We start from the raw sequence: 22125 nt of genomic DNA on the forward strand, positions 1-22125 counted from the left end.
GGGAAGTGATTAACGCCTCTCTGTGAGAGGGAGTGGTCCCTGGCTGCCTGAAAGAGGCAGTAGTGAGACCACTCCTGAAGAAACCCTCCCTGGACCCAGAAAATCTTAATAACTATAGGCCGGTAGCAAATGCTCCGTTCCTGGGCAAGGTCATTGAATGAGTGGTTGCGGGCCAGTTCCAGACACTCTTGGATGAGACCGATTATCTGGATCCATTTCAGTCGGGTTTCAGGCCTGGTTTTGGCATGGAAACAGCCTTGGTCGCCCTGTATGACAACCTTTGTCGGGAGAGAGACAGGGGGAGTGTGACTGTGTTGATTCTCCTTGATCTCTCAGCAGCTTTAGATACAATCGACCACGGTATCCTTCTGGGGAGACTAGCCGAGTTGGGAGTGGGAGGTACTGCATTACAGTGGTTCCACTCCTTCTTGGCAGGTCGCCTCCAGAAGGTGGTGCTTGGGGAACATTGCTCGGCACCCTGGACTCTCCAGTATGGGGTTTCGCATGGGTCAGTTCTGTCCCCCATGCTGTTCAACATCTACATGAAACTGTTGGGTGTGGTCATCCGAAGCTTTGGAGTGCATTGCCATCAGTATGCTGATGACACGCAGCTCGATTTCTCCTTTTCATCTTCTTCAGGTGGGGCTGTCAATGCGCTGAACCGGTGTCTGGCTGCGACAATGGACTGGATGAGGGCTAATGAGCTGAGGCTCAGTCCAGACAAGACTGAGATGCTGTTAGTGGGTGGTTCTTCTGACCGGATGGTGGATGTCCAACCTGTCCTGGATGGGGTTGCACTCACCCTGAAGGAGCAGGTTCGTAGCTTGGGGGTTCTCCTAGAACCATCTCTGTCACTTGAGGCTCAGGTAGCCTCGGTGGCACGGAGTGCCTTCTACTAACTCCAGTTGGTGGCCCAGCTATGTCCCTATCTGGACAGGGATAACCTGGCTTCAGTTGTCCATGCTTTGGTAACCTCCAAATTAGATTCCTGTAATGCACTCTACGTGGGGCTGCCTTTGAAGACGGTTCAGAAACTGCAGCTTGTGCAAAATGCAGCGGCCAGATTGGTAACAGGGACCAGACGGTCCAAACATATAAAACCAATTCTGGCCCACTTGCATTGGCTGCCTGTATGTTTCCAAGCTTGATTCAAGGTGCTGGTTTTGACCTATAAAGCTTTACACGGCTTGGTACCACAATACCTGATGGAACGCCTCTCCCGACACAAACCCACCCATACACTACATTCAAGATCAAAGGCCCTCCTCCGAGTGCCTACTCCGAGGGAAGCTCGGAGGGTGGCAACAAGGGAGAGGGCCTTCTCAGTGGTGGCCCCCAAATTATGGAATGATCTCCCTGACGAGGTGCGCCTGGCATCAACACTGTTATCTGTTCGGCGCCAGGTCAAGACTTTCCTCTTCTCCCAGGCATTTTAGCATGTGTTTTTAAATTGCTTTTATATTGTTTTAAATTTTAAAATTGTATTTTAAATTGTTTTTAAAATATGTGTTTTAAATTGTATATTTGTTTTAATGTTTTTGATTGCTGTAAACCGCCCAGAGAGCTTCGGCTATGTGGCGGTATACAAGTGCAATAAATAAATAAATAAATATTCAGTGTGTGTATAACCACCTATAATTTCACTGGACAATAATACTATTGTTGTAATGTATGAGCTTTTAATGAGCTTCAGTTTGTTTTGCAATGGTGCATTTTCTAATTCAGAGCAGAATGTATTGCTCCCCCACTGCCCAGGACATACTCTCAAGTGAGGCCCTGCAGAGACAGAGACACTTACCTAGTCCTTTAGTTCCCACTCTCTTGTCCTTAAATTTGTCATAGGCTGCATTGGGGTTGACTATGATATGTTCCACACTGGTGCTAGTTAGCTCTTCCTGTGCAGAGAGAGACAAATATCAGAGCACCAAGCATTATTTTTCTCCTCCCCAAACTAGGCTCCCAACCTCACCCAGCAGTTTCCAAGCAACTTTCATGAGGGCTCGGCAGAACAGAGGAGATGCTCTACCAGCAACCCTGACACTCTTGGTACCCCTGCCTGGCATCATGTCGCAGGACCCTTGCACTGTTTTCTCCATGGAAACTATAAATGGTATCAATAAGCAAGGAGAGCTATGGAGATGCTGGGTAGAAAGGAATAACTGGGGTCAAACAGGAACTTTTCGCCCTCAGGTCAGATTTGAACCAATCGGCTAAGAACAGGGGATGGGTTGTCTGCCCTTCTAGCACAAGGCTTGGCTCACTTGCTTGAGTCCCTTGATACAAGCCGCTCTGCAGTCAATTTTGGTGTGCTGCTCCTGTGCCACTGTTACTCAGGCAAATCTTGTGAAGCTTTATACATGCAGATTCTGGTATTCATGGGTGGGATTGGGTTGGATGGCTTTCTAGTCCCTTCAGTCCCTACAGTCACGAGTCTGGACAGGGATGGTCACATGGGAAGCCTTCAGCAAAGAGCATGAGTGACCAGATCCCATAGACATCTGACAGGCCGCTGGGAGAACTGGATGCTGGACTAAATGGGCCTTTGGCCTGATCCAACAAGGGCTCTTGTGCACAAGTATGGAAGAGACGCCAAGTTGTATTTTCATTAAGAAGCTAAAAACTTTCAAATATTGGTAAATGGCACATGCCTTGACTTCCAAACGTGGGCCAGAACACTCCAGGGAAGCAAGTCAGATGTGTGGGACTAGAACTCTCATCCATCTAGGACTCCAACTCCCATCAGTATGCTCTAAGAAAGCTAAGATAAATACTGAATCCTAGAATAGTAGAGTTGGAAGAGGCCTATAAGGCCATCGAGTCCAGCCCCCTGTTCACTGCAGGAATCAATGCAATTCAATGCAAGAAGCTTACTTCTTGTTAACTTTGGCCATGTCCACACAGATTTTTTTAAAAAAATCTGTTTATACTCTCAAGTTTTTCTGAAAGAGTTGTTAAAGCATAGAGGAGGTGTGGGGAACCTTTGGCCCACCAGAGGTTGCTGAACTATAGCTCTCATCATCCCTGGCCATTGGCCATGCTTGCTAGGTTCCCTATCCCTGGCATAGAGGAAAGGAACATACTCCTGGTGAGTGGGGGCAGGGGAAGCAATACTTCTGTGGCTGAACTGTTTGTTTAATACAAAACACCAAGCATTTTCAGAGAATAAATTTGGTTGGTTATGTGTTCTGTATTTTATGATTTGATCATTTTATGTTTAATGATTTTATTGTACACTGATTTTTAATGCATTAACAGTTTAGAATTATGCTCACTAATAAATCAATTAAATATGCACATTATATATGATTAGGGCTTGCTCTTCTTCTTAGGGTAAAGCAAAGGATTATATACATATGTGAGAATGCACATACACCATTTAAAAAAGAAAAGGCGTGGATAGCCTGCCTGATCTGCAGGGGGTGGGGCAAGTCTAAGGGCTGACACACCTTCTAGGCATAGGAAACTCAACAGTGCAGCATTCAGATTCTGTGTGTATGTCTGTAACCCGCAGTGCAAAGCTGCTGAGTTCACTCTGTGGGTGATCCCAGTGAACTCAGCAGCTTTGCACTGCGGGTTACAGACATACACGCACAGAATCTTAATGCTGCACTGTTGAGTTTCCTATGCCTAGGAGTTCACCCTGTGGGTGAAAACCTGCTGGGATCACCCACAGAACACTACATCTGGCTTCACCCTTAATAGTCAAGGACAACTGGGGTATGCTAAATCTAGTACTGAGATGTGGGTGCAAATAATCACAGCCCACCAGCACTTCTCCATGAGTGAAAACATCCTTATAAAACCAGAGTTCACCATGATATACCTTTATTGGACTGAGTAATGCTCCAAATGATGGAAATGATCATTGCACTAACGAAAAGAATCTGTTATGTTTAAAAAAAAAATTAAAACTGCTGTTACATGGCCAGGCAGATATTAACCTGGGAAAGTTAAGTGTTCTTTTAAAACAAAGGAGTGGGAAGGGTTAAAAACAAGGATTATGTTAATAAGACTAACAAATCATCTCACCTTCCTGGAGGGATTATATTACAACCCTTTTCTAAGTAGGAAAAAATCAAAGAGGGGGATGGAATTCAGATAGTATTAAAGTATCTTTCAATTTCTAACAATAGGTCTCACAGCAACCTAGTATCAGCAACCTGGCTATCAAATGCTACCAAAAGTAGCACTCCCCTTCTCTTCCTGTTGAAGTGATACGGGAGAGTCGATTCCAGCATTCAACATTTGTGAACATAGAAAACTGGTTCAAATGGGAAGTAATGATAATGGAGGGGGAGCCATGACAACGATTGATTAATTACCCACAGGATTTGCATTAGATATAATTGTTTCAGGTGAAAAAGGGTAGGCGAGATTAGGGCCACATTCACACCATCATTTATTCCACTATGATTCCATTTTAAACAGTCATGGCTTCCCCCAAAGAATCCTGGGAAGTGTAGTTTGTGAAGGGTGCTGAGAGTTGTTAGGAGACCCCCATTTCCCTCAAAGGACTACAATTCTCAGGGTGGTTTAACAATAAATCCCTCTTCCCAGGAAACTCTAAGGAACTGTACCTCTATGAGGGGAATAGGGATCCCCTAACAATTCTCAGCACCCTTAACAAACTGCATTTCCTGGGATTCTTTAAGGGAAGCCATGACTGTTTAAAGTGGAATAATAGCGGAACAAACGTCTGGTGTGGATGTGGCCATACATAGCAGAAACACAAGGTGGGGCTAGGTTTACACGGTGATGGTTTTGCTACCACAGATCTACCAATCAATACAGGCAATGGTTCTCTTGCAGTGCATGCATTATTTAGGCTAAAGACTGCGATGGAATCTGAGAGGGTTTATGCCAAAGGCACAGGGATTCTAACGTAGAGCCTGGACAAACCCAAACTACAAGTAGCTTGAGAATAAAACCCTGGGAGTAGGTGGCCTGAAAGGAGCAGAACCTGTCAGATACTAGCTCCCAAATACCTGACATCTTGCTCCAAGAGGGGACAGCAAAAGGAACAAAGGCCGCGAAGCCTGACAGCGAACAGGACAGGTCCCTGCCGTGCTAAGAGGTGGCATGCTGCCATGGATCAATGAGGTGTCTCTCAATTGCTGTGGCTGGGCGCATTCATTAACCCAGAAACATCAAGCTGCTGATCATCAGCTGCATCCTTGTGCCATATCTCACACAAGGCCTCACCGGCAGCCTCCCGCAATGGCTGAGGCAGTGATTAGCACAGACGGACACCCTCAGTCCTGCCTGCTCCTCATTTGGGCAATGAAAGAAGTATAGACACTGCTCCTTGCCCCCCAGCCATCTCCCTGGAGAAGTAGGGCCTTTCTCACTCTAGGGCAGTGTTGCTCTGCATCTGGCGTGGGGGGGAGAGAGTGCTTTGCCGTTTACCACAATTAGCCTTCTCCTCTCACTAAGTGCTAGAGAGATGTGGGCACTCTGCCAGCACTCTTGGAAACAGCACAGTGGCTGTAATGGGCTCTGATGGGAAATCTATGGCTGCATCAAGGCCAGATTATTTTTGAAGGGCTATTACAAGAGCCTCAAATTCCTGCTCCCTTTGGTTCTTCACATTAAAGACAGTGGAATAGACTGTTCTCAAAACAATGGCAAAAAATAGCTGCATCAGATTAAAGTGGCTATGAAATCACAGTACAGGGAGGTGATGATTACAAGTAAAAAATAAAAATGTGAACTGCACAAGGCAGGTGCTATCTCTAAAGACATGGTAGACCTCTGAAGGTTAAAAAAAAGAGGATGTTCTGAGATCATTACATCCAGACTCCTCACTCTCCAGATTTACAATGTTGAAAATCTTCATTAAAAGCAAGGCCAAGATAAAACACTAGGACTTTTATCAGACCGTTTGGCACTCACACATCACCCCACCTTACCCCATGCAAATTAATTAACTACCATCTGTATTGGCAGATGAAGTTTGGAAATTTCTCCTCTCAGGAAGTTACCATTTTTAGTTTATATTTAAATCTTACAGAAAACTGTTTTGAAATGTCAACCCAATGGAAAAATCAATAAATTACATTAAATATTTAATGGCAATTATTGGCCAAGGATGCTAGAGGTAACTGTCCTCTTGCGGTGATGATGCGTGAAGGTACAAATATATTGGAATACAGCTATCCATTACAATGAACTGCTACCTACCTACAGGTTACCTAAAAATCCCTTAATGTACCTACTGAACAATACAACATTAATTAAAAGGTCACCAGTTAAATTATGGGCTGCAAATGAGCTACAGAGTCCAGTGATTTGTTATATACACTCTAAAACAGGTGTAGCTGGTGTGGTGCCCTCACAGATGTTGCAAGACTAAAACTATGATGCTGACCAGGGCTCATGAGAGCTGGCGTCTAACATCATCTGGTGGGCACCACACTGGTTATCCCTGCACTAAAATATCAGAAGGATGAGGGATTTGTACAAGGGTTCAAATTAATATTAAATCAATAGGTTAATTACTTATTATACACAAAATCAGGGGTCGCCAATGTGGCATCCTCCAAATGTTGTTGGACGCCCAACTCCTATCAGCCCCGGCCAGTGTGGCCAACAGTCAATGATGATGGGATTTGCACTCCAACAACATCTGGAGGACATCCTACTTCTGCCCTACGTATATTTTGCTGTATTGTTTATGCTGAAACATACAAGCCACATTATTTTGGTTCTGGTCTTTCATGTATGCCAATTTGTTATTTTTCTTCTTGCTCTCTTTATTAAAAAGAATACTGAAGAATGTCGGCAGTTTGAATGCTGAACCAGTTATACAGAAATGCACATGACTCTTGCATCTATTATACTCAGTTACAAGCAATCCACGTGAGCCTTAAAGATAATGGCTTGGGCTGGCGCTCTCACTCTTGGCTTGCAAGCCGAATGGATCAGAGAAGTAAAAAGATGGGGGAAACAGCCCTGTTTAATGTCTCCAATGAAGATATAATAGAGACGTAAAATATTCCCCCTCCCAATAAATAGGGGCCTGTACCACTGGCTCTCATCACTGCAGCTTCAGAGCTAGGACGGAACACATTTAGTGGGCAAAAGCAGTAACGTCCATGTCTCCTTAGGGGGGCACGATTTGCACATCAAGAATCAAGGTGCTAAAAAGGAAGGGGCATTATGAATCTCTTTCAAGCACCTGCTCATTAAACAATGGACATTCTCACTCATACTCAGCAAGTGAAGTTCTGCACTCCCACAACATTTTTGGCAAGGTACACCAGACTAAGAAGCTAGGCTTCTGGCTTGTCAAGAAAAGCAAAATGGTGATGTGAAGCTTCTGGACTGTCAGATTGGAGTTGCTTTTAATTAGCAAGCAACTCCCCTGTGTGTCCCAAGTTAAGCGCACATGTGCAGACTATAGCCACAGTTTCACTTACATCATGGGATAATTACTTGGTAGGAATCAGAATGTTTGTATTAATTAAAACCCTTTGTCATTTGGGAAGCTATGACAAACAGTATATTTTAATAATATGAATACACAGAATTGGTTTGGGTGACTGTGAACTCAGTGATGAATTCAAGGCTGTGATGTTTGGGATGGGGAGGGAAAGGAGTGTATTCATAACTAAGGCCCCACAAAGGCTTGATCTGCATGGGAGGGTTTGTGGTCAAGTTGTTAAAGCACAGAGCTATGTCTGTTTGCTAACGCCCTAAGCTAGTAACTCTGTGTGGCTGGGCACACTGGTTGTTGTTGTTATGTGCCTCCAAGTCAACTACGACTTATGGCGACCCTATGAATCAGCGACCTCCAAGAGCATCTGTCATGAACCACCCTGTTCAGATCTTCTAAGTTTAGGTCTGTGGCTTCCTTTATGGAATCAATCCATCTCTTCTTTGGCCTTCCTCTTTTTCTACTCCCTTCTGTTTTTCTAAGCATTATTATCTTTTCTAATGAATCATGACTTCTCATTATGTGTCCAAAGTATAATAACCTCAGTTTCATCATTTTAGCTTCTAGTGATAGTTCTGGTTTAATTTGTTCTAACACCCAATCATTTGTCTTTTTTGCGGTCCATGGTATCTGCAAAGCTCTCCTCCAACACCACATTTCGAATGAGTTGATTTTTCTCTTATCAGCTTTTTTCACTGTCCAACTTTCACATCCATACATAGAGATCGGAAATACCATGGACTGAATGATCCTGACTTTAGTGTTCAGTGATACATCTTTGCATTTGAGGACCTTTTCTAGTTCTCTCACAGCTGCTCTCCCCAGTCCTAGCCTTCTTCTGATTTCTTGACTATTATCTCCATTTTGGTTAATGACTGCGCCAAGGTATTGATAATCCTTGACAAGTTCAATGTCCTCATTGTCAGCTGTAAAGCTACATAAATCTTCTGTTGTCATTACTTTAGTCTTTTTGATGTTCAGCTGTAGTCCTGCTTTTGTGCTTTCCTCTTTAACTTTCATCAGCATTCATTTCTGATCATTGCTGGTTTCTGCTAGTAGTATGGTATCGTCTGCATATCTTAAATTATTGATATTTCTCTCTCCAATTTTCACACCTCCATCTTGGTCCAATCCTGCTTTCTGTATGATATGTTCTGTGTATAGATTAAATAAGTAGTGCTGCTCATCTACCTGATTTACTGCTCTGACCTTGACTCTGTCCATCCAGGCTCCTCCTCCAAAAGCAAGTTAATTCTCCCATTCTAACTCAGAAAAAAGCCCCTCTGTTCTTTGCAATCAGAAATTTGGAAAACACTGCCCTGAGCATGTACAAGGAAACATAGGAATGGACCTATCCCCTCCCCTTCCTCTGGATTGGCCCTTGACACCCAAATCCCTCCATTGAGTTGCTAGAAGCATCATCTCTTGCATGGGGGTCCTGTGTAACTCAAGGCCAAATTCCAGGGACATACTAGCATAACAAACAAGAATGGCTTGTGCTACCCACATTATCCTGTTATCCTCAGAGCCACACTCTCAAGAATGAAGCCTCTATCTTTGTTTGTTCCATTCAATTTATATCCCATCTGGTCTAAGGCTCCAAGGAATTCTTTTTACACAATGTAAAATATTACTCCCACCCATGCAGCAGCGGGGTCGGGGGTTGGGGAGGACAAGAATCAGAATTTCCTTACTCTAGGAACATCCAACAGAAGCAATGATACAGGGGCACCAGGTTGGCAAAAGGCGATGCTCTGTGAAGTGCATGAGATATTCATGTATCTATTGAAGAATATTGTAGGACAATATTCTAGGAGGCTTTTGCAGAAACTGCCATAGACCCTGCACTTTGTGCATTTGATGAAGTACGTGGTCACCTATGAAAGCTCACACCACAATAATTCAGATGATCTCTAGGGCAGTGGCCTTCAAACTGCGGTTCTGGGGAACCATGGTGTTCCTCAGATGCTTATCAGGAGATTTTCAGAGAGAAGACCATACAAAGAAAATCTTCCTTGACAGCAGGAATGGGTCCTCCAGATGGTGCTGCAACTCCCATAATCACTGGCCTTAGCCATGCTTGCTAAGACTAATGGGAGTTGTAGTTCAGGAACATCTGGAAGGTCAAAGGTTCCCCACTCCTGCCTAAAAGGATACCCTGCCCTCTTCTACTGATCTTCCCCTGCATTGCAGAGCCACAGGAGAGTAGCTTCATTGGTTCCAGGGTGTCCACTCACATCAAAAGCAGGGGCGTCACTAGGACGGTGCGGCAGGTGCGGGCCGCACCAGGTGACACCAAGAGATGGGGTGATACCACGAGCCGCCCCCCGCCCGCCCTAGGCACTGCCGCTGGGAAGCGCACTCCACATCCTTCTTTCCCTCCATTCACCTCCTTGCGGCTGGGCCATCTCTGGGCATGGCAGGGCCCTCCTCTCCCGTGGGTGGGGCAGGGGAGGGGGTAGCAAGCAACGATCTCTCTCTCTCTCTCTCTCTCTGCCAAGTGGATCCTTCTCCAACCCTTTGCTGTATGTTTACAGCGCCCCCCCCCCATCTTCGCCTCCTCTCCATTCCTGCCTGCTCGCTCTGGGCCTGTCCCCTCCTCCCTGCGTTGTCCAGAGTAAACGCCCTCTAGCCCGGATCCACAAGGCTCGCCCCGCTCCCTGTGCTCCTGACTGGGATCGCCAAGCAGGACGCCTTAAAGGCACACGGTCCCTTTTGTCTGTTTCCCTTTGCCTGTTGTGCTGGGCTGCGGGGGCAGCTATGGGGGGGATGCAGAGAGGAGCTATGATTCCAGACAACGGGCGCGCTTTGCAACAGAGTCGGAGGACTCCGGGCACCTGCTGCAAGCGGGCAGAGAAGGGAGGGAGGATAGTGGCCGAAGCAGCTTCACCCAGGGGTGCAACCCACTCCGGCTGATTGATTCGCTCAACTAACACATGCCTGCCCTCCGGGGGTATACACGAGACCTACCACCCAACATCCCCGATGCCCTAAAGCACAACTGTAATCTCAGCTATAAGAGTCTCTGGAGTGCACAGTTTGGTCTCCTGGTGCCTTCTCTCCTCTCCTCTCCATACACACATTTCCCCCTAGTACCTCCTACCCCAGGATAGTGGTCCCCCAACTATTGTTACCTAGGGAGGGGGAATCTCTTAATGCAGTTTCGGTTTGCTAAGTGACCACCAATTGCGGGCATAGAGAGGAGCTTCTTTAAGACATTTAACCCATAAATAGAGAACCTGTGGCCTCCAGGTATTGCTGGACTCCAACTCCCATCATTCCTGACTACTGGCTATGCTGGCTGTGGTTAGTCGCAGCCTTTCCCAACCAGTGTGCCTCCATATGTTGTTGGACCACAACTCCCATCAGCCTCAGCCAGCACTGCCAATGGTCAGGAAAGATGGTCCAACAACATCTGGAGGCACACTGGTTGGGAAAGGCTGGGTTAGTGGGAATTGGAGTCCAGCAACATCTGGTTGGCCACAAGCTCCCCCCAGCATTTAAACTAAAACATCTACATGGACGGTATGAAACTGACCTTTCAAGTGGGCCATCACAGCTGCTCCCACACTGCTGAGAACACCCCCACCCAGGCTGCTGGTGGGAGCAGAATTCTGAATGGGAGAAAGACACAAGGGGGAGGGGCTGAAGGTCTGTAGTAGAGCCTCTGTTTGGCATACAGAAGGTCCCAGCTTCAACCCCCACATCTCCAGGCTGGACTGGGAATGTCTCCTGTCTGAAATCTCAGGGAGCTGCTGCCAGTCAGAGTAGGCATTGCTGAGCTAGGTGGATGAATGGTGTAATTTTGATGTAGTTCTTAAACGTTTTTACTTCGAATTCTATTGTTTTCTTACCAAATTTGCACTTTAACCACATTGTAATTTAAAGGTGTAATTTTAATTTTGCTAGTTGTTTATGTCACTACTATTGCCATTACATTCAGTGATATACGGGAATTACGATTTACAAGTAACATTAGTACAAAAAACATTACTAAGGATTCTGTATGGTCTGGTACTGGAGGAGGTCCATGGGGGTGACACCATGAGTTACCGCACCAGGTGACACTAACCCTAGTGATGCCACTGATCAAAAGGGGGGTAAAAGAATGACTGAATGTTAGACTATTGCCCAGAATCTAAGCCATGTATTTCTGGATGCAATGCACATGTGTTTGGTGGCAGAAATCGTTCCTTGGAAGAAAAGCCAATCTGGCAAGAACTTGAAAGGCACCTCTCCATAGTATCACAATTCTCTTCCCCTCCCTTTTTTAAACAGGTCTGCTTTTTTACTAGTTCCCCTTTTTAAAACATAAAACTAAGCTGCAAGATGACTTGCACTTAGCCAAGGTTTTATAAGATAAGGTAAGCAATTTTTCAACTGCAGGCAGCAGAAAATCCAGCAGGCCTTGAAAACTGCTGGATTTTAATAGCAGTTAATTATACTTGAAAAATATCCTCCCCACCCTCACCCACTACAAATAACTTAAAGGGCTATTTAGAAAACCCAGTTACTGTTAGTGGTCCGGGGATGTACAGGTTTTGATGCATGACTACAGTGTCAAGTCAAGCAGCAATTACATGCTAATCTCAAAATGCCTCAGCATGAATTCCACCTAGAGGCCACAGGCTGCATCTGTGCCAAGCAATCATAACGGCGTTAGGATTAATGCAGCAGTCAGGAGAAGTGAGCTGCATGCTGATTTTGAAACATACATGCAGAATCCTATGAGCAGCTAAGTATCATTTCATGCTACTGATGTGTGCTCTGTCATAAATTTACACTCATTCAGAAACTGTGATCAGTTGTAGCTCTCTGTTACGCACAGAACTCTGGCAAATTCAGCTTTGCCTCTGTAAAATGTGTGAAATGGCCCAATGAAGTGCAGCTATACTGCAGCATCCTCTGTCTTGATGAAAATGCAGCAGGAAAAAAAATCCTCGGCTGGGGGCCAGAACATCTGCATCTGAAGTCAACATCATTCTCTGACTAAGAAAAGCCCACTTTCCCCATTCTGTAATAATGACAAGTTCTACATGATAGAAAAGCTTCCATGAACTTACACCAAAGTGGCCACACACACACACACAAATTGGCAGCAGACGTCTCAATATTTAACATGGGGAGGATTTGTTGGGGAGCCTCTGGTAGCATTGAAAGGCCTTAATAACTATCAGGAACCCTGTGCTAACCCCATTCTACTTTTGCTATCAGAAAATCCTAACTCTGGAATCAGAATAAATTATGCAAATTGCATCCTATATACTAATTGTGAACTCTGTCTCTGAGTATGGATGCTCAAGGCGTCATCATTCCTGCACAACAGGGAGGAAACAGCAGCCTTTGGGGGGGGGGGTGAGGTTCGCAGAAGTACAAAACCCCCACCCTTTTAAATTTTATTAATATCACAAAAAATGTTTTAGAAAAATTACCCCAAAGGGCAGGAACCCCAAAACATTTCAGTGAGAACTGAGCATGCCCAGTTGGAGTGGGCATGGAACGCTGGCTGTTTGGGAGAGCAGGTAAGGACACCTGAGAAGAGGGGGAATAGAATACTTTTTTTCTGGACTGGTTGGGTGGAACCCTGAAAAGGAGCGCTGCACACTGCAACATTTTGTTGCAGGTTTCACTTGCATTAGTATGGATATAGGAAAAGGACACAGAGGGCAACAGACCGCATTCTGTATGCCCACCAAGGCTTTACCCATCACAACCCCAACAGCTGCTCCTAAAATTGGGGAGATCTTCTGGAGTGGTGTTTGATGCAGCACCCCAGAAGATCTCCCCAGTTTCAGGAGGAGGAGCCAGAAGGAGAACTTGGCAATTCCTCTATGAGAACATGGAAATAATTCCCCCATTAATTTTGATTGGGCATCACTAAACATCACTAAGAACACCACCATAGCCTAATGTAAAAGGATGGAAAGCCCCACTCTAACATTCAGCAGAAGCTGGCTACCCAGCTTTGCTATACAACCCTGAAAGCCAGAAACTATTTCTTTTTCATGACACTGTAGGTTCTGTTTGCAGCTGCTGGATTCTGCATGAAAGCCAATATTATGCGAGTCCCAATGCCTAAATGGATCCAACCAGATCTTGATCCACCCCACCGCATTTTAGGAACATAGAAAGCTGTGTTATACCTAGAGAGACTATTGGTTCATCTAGTATTCCCTACACTGACTGGCAGCAGCTCTCCAGGGTTTCAGACAAGGAGTCTCTCCCAGCCCTACCTAAAGTTTGAATGTGGGACCTTCTGCATGCAAAGCAGATGCTCTATCACTCAGCTATGGCCATTCCCCTTTGTGTGGCAAAATACCATTCCATAATATCATAACGTTGTTAGGACACCCTGGAGGTCATCTACTCCAACTCCCTGCTCAATGCAGGGGGCAACTACAGCATCCCCAACAGAAGGCCATCCAACCCTTGCTTAAATATCTCCAGCAAAGGAGAGAGCACCACCTTCCAAGGCAGGCTGCTGCATTGTCAAACCACTTTTATCATTATGGAAGTTTATCCTAACGAAGTGGTTCTCAAACTTTCCTCCCCAAGGACCACTTGAAAATTGCTGAGTGTCTCAGTGGAACACTTAATAAACTTTCTTTTGCTCCACAAATTAAAGTACACACATAACTCATGCTTTAATAACTCCCCCCCCTTCAGTGCCATTATGAAAATCACAGACCTTAAATCAGAGTCTCGTTAGCCTGTTTGATCATGCTGGACATGGACAAAATGACCTAGATCTCTGTTGTCAGAAAAAACCAATCAAGCACAGAAGCAAGTACAGATATTCTGAACTACTTCACAACTTTTTTTTTTGCTGTCCACCTGCATGCTCGTGGACCATCAATGGTCTGCAGACCACAGTCTGAGGACCTCTGTCCTAATATTTAGTTGAAATCTGTTTCCCTGTCATCTCCACCTGCTGCTTCTAGTCCTGGCCACTGACACAATGATGAACAAGTCTACTCCCATCTTGAAGACTGCTTCCAACTCCTGGGCTACCCTTAGGGAGACAAACATAATGTTCTGCTCTGGGGCATCAGCAACTGCCAAACTCAGACATTGCAAGCTGGATGGAAAGCATTGATGTCCCAAAAACATTTCCTTTGGGTTGACTTGACTGATGAATTGTTTTATTTATTATTTGATTTATTTGCTTTATATCCCACCCTTCCTCCCAGAAGGAGCTCAGGGCAGCAAACAAAAGCACTAAAACCCCTTTAAAACATCATAAAAACAGACTTTAGAATATATTAAAACAAAACATCTTTAAAAACTTTTTTTAAAAGCTTTAAAAACATCATTAAAAAAAGAAAAGGTTGAAAAACTTCTTTAAAAGCAATTCCAACACAGACGCAGACTGGGATAAGGTCTCAACTTAAAAGGCTTGTTGAAAGAGGAAAGCTTGTTGAAAGAGGAAAGTCTTCAGTAAGCGCCAAAAAGATAACAGAGATGGCGCCTGTCTAATATTTAAGGAGAGGAAATTCCAAAGGGTAGGTGCCACTGCACTAAAAGTCCACTTACTATGTTGTGAAGAATGGCCCTTCTGATAAGTTACCTGCAGGAGGCCCTCACCTACAGAGTGCAGTGATCGACTAGGTATAAAAAGGGTAAGATGATCTTTCAGGTATCCTGGTCCCAAGCTGTATAGGGCTTTGTACACCAAAACTAGAACCTTGAACTTAGCCCGGTAGCTAATAGGTAGCCAGTGCAATTCTTTTAGCAGTGGGGTGACATATTGGTGATACCCTGCCCCAGTGAGCAGTCTCGCCACTGCATTTTGCACTGCATTTTGCACCAGCTGCAGCTTCTGGCCCAATCCCAAGGGCAGCCTCACACAGAGGGCATTATGGTAATCCAGCCTGGAGCTTACTAGTGCGTGCACAACAGGGGTCGGGCTATCCCAGTCCAGAAATGGCCACAGCTGTCTTACCAGCCAAAGCTGGTAAAAGGCACTCTTAGACACTGAGGTCACCTGGGTCTCTAGCGACAAAGATGAATCCAGGAACACCCTCAGACTACACACCTGCTCTTTCAGAGGGAGTATGGCCCCATCCAAAGCAGGCAATTGACCAATTAGCTGAACTCAGGAACCACCAACCCACAGCGTCTCCATCTTGCTAGGATTCAGAGTCAGTTTATTGCCCCTCATCCAGCCCACCACCAAGTCCAGGCAGCGGTCAAGGGCTTCCACAGCCTCTCCTCATTCAGATGTTACACAGCATGAGGGACAAGATGGTACCCTGTAGTACCCCACAACACAACTGCCAGGAGGCTGAAAGACAATCACCCAATGCTATTCTCTGAAAATGATCCTGGAGATAGGATCGGAACCACTGTAAAACAGTGCCTCCAATACCTATCTCACCAAGTCAGCCCAGAAGGATACCATGGTCAGTGGTATCAAAAGCCGCCAAGAGATCAAGTAAGAATAACAAGGTCACACTCCCCTTGTCCTTCTCCTGATAAAGGTCATCCATCAGGGCATCCAAGGCCGATTCAGTGCCATAACCAGGCCTGAACCCAGATTGGAATGGGTCAAAATAATTGGTTTCATCCAAGAGTACTTGCAATTGCTGCACCACAACCCTCCCAATCACCTTCCCCAAGAAGAGGGTATTTGCGACCGGTTGGTAGTTGTCGCAAACCAATGGGTCTAGGTTGGACTTTTTCAGGAGCGGTCAGATCACTGCCTCTTTCAGGGCAGCTGGAACCACTCCCTCCTGCAATGACGAGTTGAATTTTTTTCATAGATTAATTGGTCTGACTCATCTCCATATTGTGGGGGGGTGAGGATCAGAATGGAATGTCAACCCAGATCAGACTAGCTACCAGCCTTGATTATTCATATATATCTTTCTTCTCTTAAAGTACATGGCTTGGGTCTCTTGGCCAAGTAATCTGAAGCTCTTTGTTCTGAAGATAACCTGCAATGAGGCCATCTTGCTAGCTTCTGCTCCCTTCTGGGAGCACACTGATCTGGATTGTAATCCGCACAAGGGCCGGTTCTGTGCAGCGATCCTACCTTGGGAGCAGAGGAGTGTATTTTATGACTTGGTAGTCTTTTTCCAGTCTTGTGATTTTCCTCACCATGCCACATTTATTTACCTATAGGCATTTATAGCCCACCTTTCACCATGCAGTCCCAGGGTAGGTTACATGCAGCTTAACACAATTAAAAAATGTAACATCTTCCATCCCCAAAGCCCTATGCAAAAAAGTGTGTCTTGTCCAGGTGTCAAACTGTATACAGTGAGAAGGCCACATGCACTTTGATGGGGAGGGCATTCTACAATCTGGGGGCCACCAGAGAAAAGGCCCTCTCATGCCCTGCTGCCCCACAAATGTCACATGGAAGCAGAAGAACTGCCAACAAGGCCTCCCCTGCCGAGGTCAGCTCCTGGCTAGGTCTATATGGAAGACGCTACTCCAGTTACTTGGAATATTGCACATCTCACAAAACAAAAACAATGTCAGCAAGCTGGGAAATGTGCAGACAATGTTTGCCAGAAGATGTGGTGATTAGATGGCTTTAGAGGAAGAAAAGGAGAAAAAAATCATGAAAATATTTAGCCAAATGGAGCCTCCCAAGTTCAAAGGCAGTATGCTCTCAAATAACAATTGCAAGGGCTCAACAGCAGGGGGCGGTATTGTGCTCATGTTTTCCTTGTGGACTTCCCAGAGGCATCTAGATCAGTGGTTCCCAACCTTTATGAACACGGGACCCCCTTTATAAGCTGAAAATTTTTTGTGACCCCCTCCCCCCAGGGAGGCAGGCTGGCTGCCAGGAAGGAAGGGGGAAAGCAGCCTTTCTTTGCAGGCTTGCTTCTTTTTGCTTCACAAGAAGCCCTCTCCTCTCATTCTAAGCAAGGGCGTTGCCAGTAGCGGCAGTGCAAGGAGACAAGAATCAGTGATAGTCATCCCCTCTTCTTCCTGGTAGCTCCACCCTCAGCCTCCTTTGTATTTTATAGGCAGATGCCTGCCCTTAGAGCGCTTGAAAGACGCTCTGGCGCTTCAGCAAAAGGCCTCCCCTCTCGTGTGGAGCAAGGGGAAGGTGTCATCTGCAGCGCCAGTGGGAAGCAGACAGTGTCCAGGGAGTGAAGACTTCTTTAAAAAATTAATAAATAATCCATTTCTTTACTGTTCACGGCCCCCTCAGGATTACTTTGTGGCCCCCCTGGGGGTCCCGGCCCCCAGGTTTGGAACCACTGATCTAGATAGCAATTGTAGGATGCTGGACTAGATGGACCTTCAATTTGAGCCTGCGGCGCTTATCTTCGGTTCTGAAGAGGTTTGCTGAAAGGGACCTTTGCTGTGAAACGTTGAGAAGATGAAATGGCACTACTGCATTCTAGTTTTCTGCCATCAGCCAATGCAAGATTGCATCCTGCATGCTCCCTGCGGCAAGGAGAAACAATGTGCCATTATCAAAACTCTACCAGAGCTGGCCTACCATTAGGCAGAGTATAAGGGCAGATTTCAGAACCTACCAAAAAGTGGCAAAGCAACCAGTCATTGGCTTTGGATCTTTATTTTGCTGGGGTGGGGAGGAGGGAGCCGTTTGGATGTTGTGCCACAGGCCACAACGTTTTTGACCGGGCCATGAGAAGAAGTTTACATTAAGTTTACATTAACACATTGAAAACCCTTTCCAGCCCTCCAGAGTGGCAAGATTTGGCAGAGACAAAATGGTTAGCAGGTACTATTATCAGCACAAACACTAAAGCAGACGGAAGGCGAGGCTTCTTACCAGCTCCTTGCGTTTCCACCAGAGATGGAAAAAGGCGGGGGGGGGGGGAAAGTTAAGAAGGGGGGGGAGAGAGATGGGGGAGAGGAGGGGAAGAAAAGACAAAAATTGTATTAGAAGGTTGTCACATGCACCACACACCAAAAATTCAAACATATTTGCTGCACAAGAAAACCCATCTCTGCCAAGCTTGACCCACCACCACACATACGCACCCCCTTCTATTGCCCCCCGTACCTTTGGTGGGACCTATAGCAAGGTCGCAGCAAAGGGGATTTCTTGAGAAGGGAGGTAATGAAGTTAATGCATTCCCATATGCTGTGCAAGGCTGCCAAATGGTGAATTGGTTAAAAAATGTCTGTAGCGAGCTTACGGTTAAGCCACTATGCTTGCAGTAACAGAGAGGGAAATGAGTTGGAGCAAGTTGCCGGCATGTTAGTGATGGCAGAGAGCTTCCAAGTGAGTGCTGTATCCTCCTCTTCAGATTGGTGTGACAGCCTTCTCAAGGCTTTCCTTAAACGCTTTTCATTTTGAGACTGCCATGCAAAGGGTGGATGGAAGGCCTTTAATAACGAATAGGCAAAGGGTGTTTCTGTGACAGTTTGAGATGGCGCCCCGCTAGATCAAGCGCAAAGGCCCAAGACTTCTAAAAGGAGGCATCTGAAGGTGAAGATGAACAGCAGGAGTGGGAGGAAGAGATTCAAAAGAAGAAATTCCTCTTTTCTCTCCAGCTTGGGGAAATGAGCCACCAGCTTTTAAGCTGGAAAGAATCTAGGGCTCCAGGGAGATAAAGAAACTGCAGGGGTGTCCTGCTTTTAATTGCTCACTCTCTCTGCTCGCAGGTACTCTTGAGGCTGAGAAGAACTGGTGAGGAAATGACGCTGCTCAATCCCTACTGAGGTTTAGGGCCGGCTCCAGGCATGCCTGGGCTCTTGGGCATCAGCTTGTCCTGGGCCCCGGCATGTGCACATGTGTGTGCGTGTGCACGGCCCCCCCCCATGCCCCCACCTACCATTAACCAAGATGGCGGACACGGTTTCCCTAAGGGGATGAAGCCTCCGCCACCATCTTGGTTGATGGCATGCGTGCTACACATGCACATCTCTGCCATCAACCAAGATGGCGGCAGGGGCTTCAGCACCTTAGGGAAACCTCGGCCGCCATCTTCATTAAGGGCAATGCTAAAAGGCAGGAGACAGGTAGACGGGGCGAAGGAATGGTGGGCAGGCGGAAGCTCCTCCACTGCAATCCGCGGCTGTTGCTGCGGATCGCAGAAGGGGAATGGAGGGGCCTCTGTACCTCCAAGGGCCCTCGGGCCAGTGCCCCACCTGGCCGCCCTTTAGAACCGGCCCTGTTTAAACAGGTCTAGAAGCTGCAAGATACTCCCAGGGTGGCTTTAATTGCATCTTGGCTTTTTGGCCTGGATGATTAGCCACAGATGCCAGAACCATTGTCCTAACTCCCTCCAAGCAATGGCGCAAATAGGTCATTTTAGACTCTGGACTTTGGCCCCACCTACACTATAAATTTAAAGCACCACTTTAAACCATCATGGCTTTCCCCAAAGAATCCTGGGAACTGTAGTATAGATGCTAAGAGTTGTTAGGAGAGCTGCTATCCCCTCACAGAGCTACAATTCCCAGAGTTCCCTGGGAAGAGGGAGTGACAAACTCTGTGACTTAGCTCTGTAAGGGGAATAGGGGTCTCCTAACAACTCAGAAACGACTCGCACTACAAGTGCAGGGACACCTTTACCTTTACCTTTTAACAACTCTTAGCACCCATAACAAACTAGAGTTCCCAGGATTCCTTGAGGGGAAGCTATGACAGTTTAAAGTGGTATATTAGTGCTTTAAATGTATCATGCCGATGAGGCCTAAATGGTATTGGGAAGGCATTCTAGGGGGTAATGTGCATTATTTCACAATTCAAAATGTGGTAAAGTGACCCTGCTGCATTTGGGGGTCCTGGATTTCTGCCCCAAAGTCCTGCCCTGATGGCACCGCTGCCTGCAAAAGGACGCAGTTCTCCTTTTGAAACGTTAATCTCATGAGGTACTCAACCAACAGGGTAGGATGGAAATTACTAGCAGTGGGTAGAGAATGCCAGCTTGTTGTTTAGGAAATCGAGATAGCCTCATGCTGCATCCTCTCCAAATAGCAGATCTGAAAAACTTAAAGGAGTACTGCTTGTCCATGAATACCCAGGGGACCGGAAGAGATCCTCAGGTGCATGCAGATGAAATATGGAAAGAGAGAGAGAGAGAGAGAAAGGCAAAGCACGTTTTACAGCAATGTGAGTCTCTTTCTTGTATAAATGCATTGCTGTAGCATACTAGCGAATTGAACACTGGTGTATTTATCTTACTCTTCCCCGCTGGCTGATTGTCCCAACTGCCATCTCACCCTCCCTCACTGTATCTTGGAGGAAGAAAGTGCCCCGCAGACGATTGCCAGAAAACAGGAAGGCAGTTGTGCCTCTTCCATCTCAAGCATTCGCTCTAGTGCACTTCCTTTTCAAGCAGCAGAGCAACGGGGGGGGGGGAGAAAGTGCCCTCACTCACTCAGCTCCATTCTCCCCATTTCCAAATTAGTTTGCCATTTTTAAAAAAGCCTCATTAATATGTGTGTGTGTGTGTGTGTGAAAGCATTTTAACATCGAGGGTCACAGCCTGTTGGACTTCTCCATTACAGCGACAGAGATGCCAGCAGATCCAGCAGTACTGACTAAAAGGGAGAACTTTTGGACACATTGGCACCACATGGCCTGAACCTGGAGGACCACCACTACTTCGCTTCTGCAAAAGAAGCCCCTCTGAGCATTCCATCCTCAAAGCTCTATAACTGCCACCTTGGTGACAGCATTTGTATGTTAGCAGCTGATGAAGGCAGAAGCTGAAACGCTTTGTTAACATATATATATATATATATATATATATATATATAAGCAGATAGATATTATATTAACAAAACGTTTCAGCCTGTATATATACACACACATATATTAGCAGAAATTGTCACTAAAATGTGAATGAATTTTGATGAGGCTTTTTTAAAAATTGCAAACTAATATTATATATATATATTCACAAAGTAATTTTGCCTAATGCAATATGTTTTTGTATGTTATTTCCACCAATATATGGATTTTTATACACATTGCTTGGCTGGAGAAAGCACTGAACATTTTAGAGAAGTGCACATTTCGAAGGATAGCTGTGTTTTGGTTTGCGTATTGTCTTTGAAAGTGTGAATTAAATGTGAACTTAATTTTCTCCCCCATCTGTAGAAGTAATGAGGTTTTCTCTTCTGTGCTTTCATTGACACCAAGGGTTTTTTTCTTTAGCAGAATATCCCCTTGGCATCATCAATCCCAGTACATAACACGAAGAAGATTGCAGCATCCTTGTGCTTCCTAGACAATATCCACACAGGCATCCACGGTGCCCGGTGTCTAAACATTGCTTCGGCTCTGTCCTTCCAATATAGGTCAGCTCTCAGGAAATCATTCAGCGCAGCTCCACTCAGAGCCTGCGTAAAGCTTCCTCATCTATGGAAAGCCAAGAGGCAGCTAAACAGTGGCCACGTGACCGAGCAAGGAGTTGTCTCTAGCAGAGATTTACATGCAAAGGAAACAAAGAAGACGCCGGCATCCACTTCCTGTGCTGTGAAGGGGACTTGAAAGGAGCCATTTTTCTCGGCGGGACACTAAGCTGGCAATCACCACAGGCACAACCTCTGCCAAGCATAAGGACGGATTTCAATGAGAGAAAGAGAGATTTTAAGCCTGCACTTAACTTTCCATATTTAAATCAATATGGAGTTTAGAAAAAGGCTTAACTATGGCAGAATCATGGCCAGTTTTCTTTTTCTCTTTAAAAGCCTTAACGAAAGCAGTAACAGGGTGATAAAGATATTGATAGCCCCCATTTTTT

At 45.7% G+C, this 22125-nt stretch overlaps 1 protein-coding gene across 1 annotated transcript in view; it reads right to left on the reverse strand.

Annotated features, from left to right (window-relative positions):
- The window catches only part of DCTN2 (dynactin subunit 2), a 64117-nt gene that overhangs the window by 12918 nt on the left and 29074 nt on the right, over positions 1 to 22125 (reverse strand). The window contains exon 3 of the mRNA XM_061614657.1: positions 1799 to 1895. Within this exon, the coding sequence (XP_061470641.1) occupies positions 1799 to 1895 (97 nt within the window). The remainder of the gene's footprint in view (positions 1 to 1798; positions 1896 to 22125) is intronic.

The sequence above is a fragment of the Rhineura floridana genome, chromosome 3 (genome assembly GCF_030035675.1).
Source record: "Rhineura floridana isolate rRhiFlo1 chromosome 3, rRhiFlo1.hap2, whole genome shotgun sequence".
NCBI lineage: Eukaryota > Metazoa > Chordata > Lepidosauria > Squamata > Rhineuridae > Rhineura > Rhineura floridana.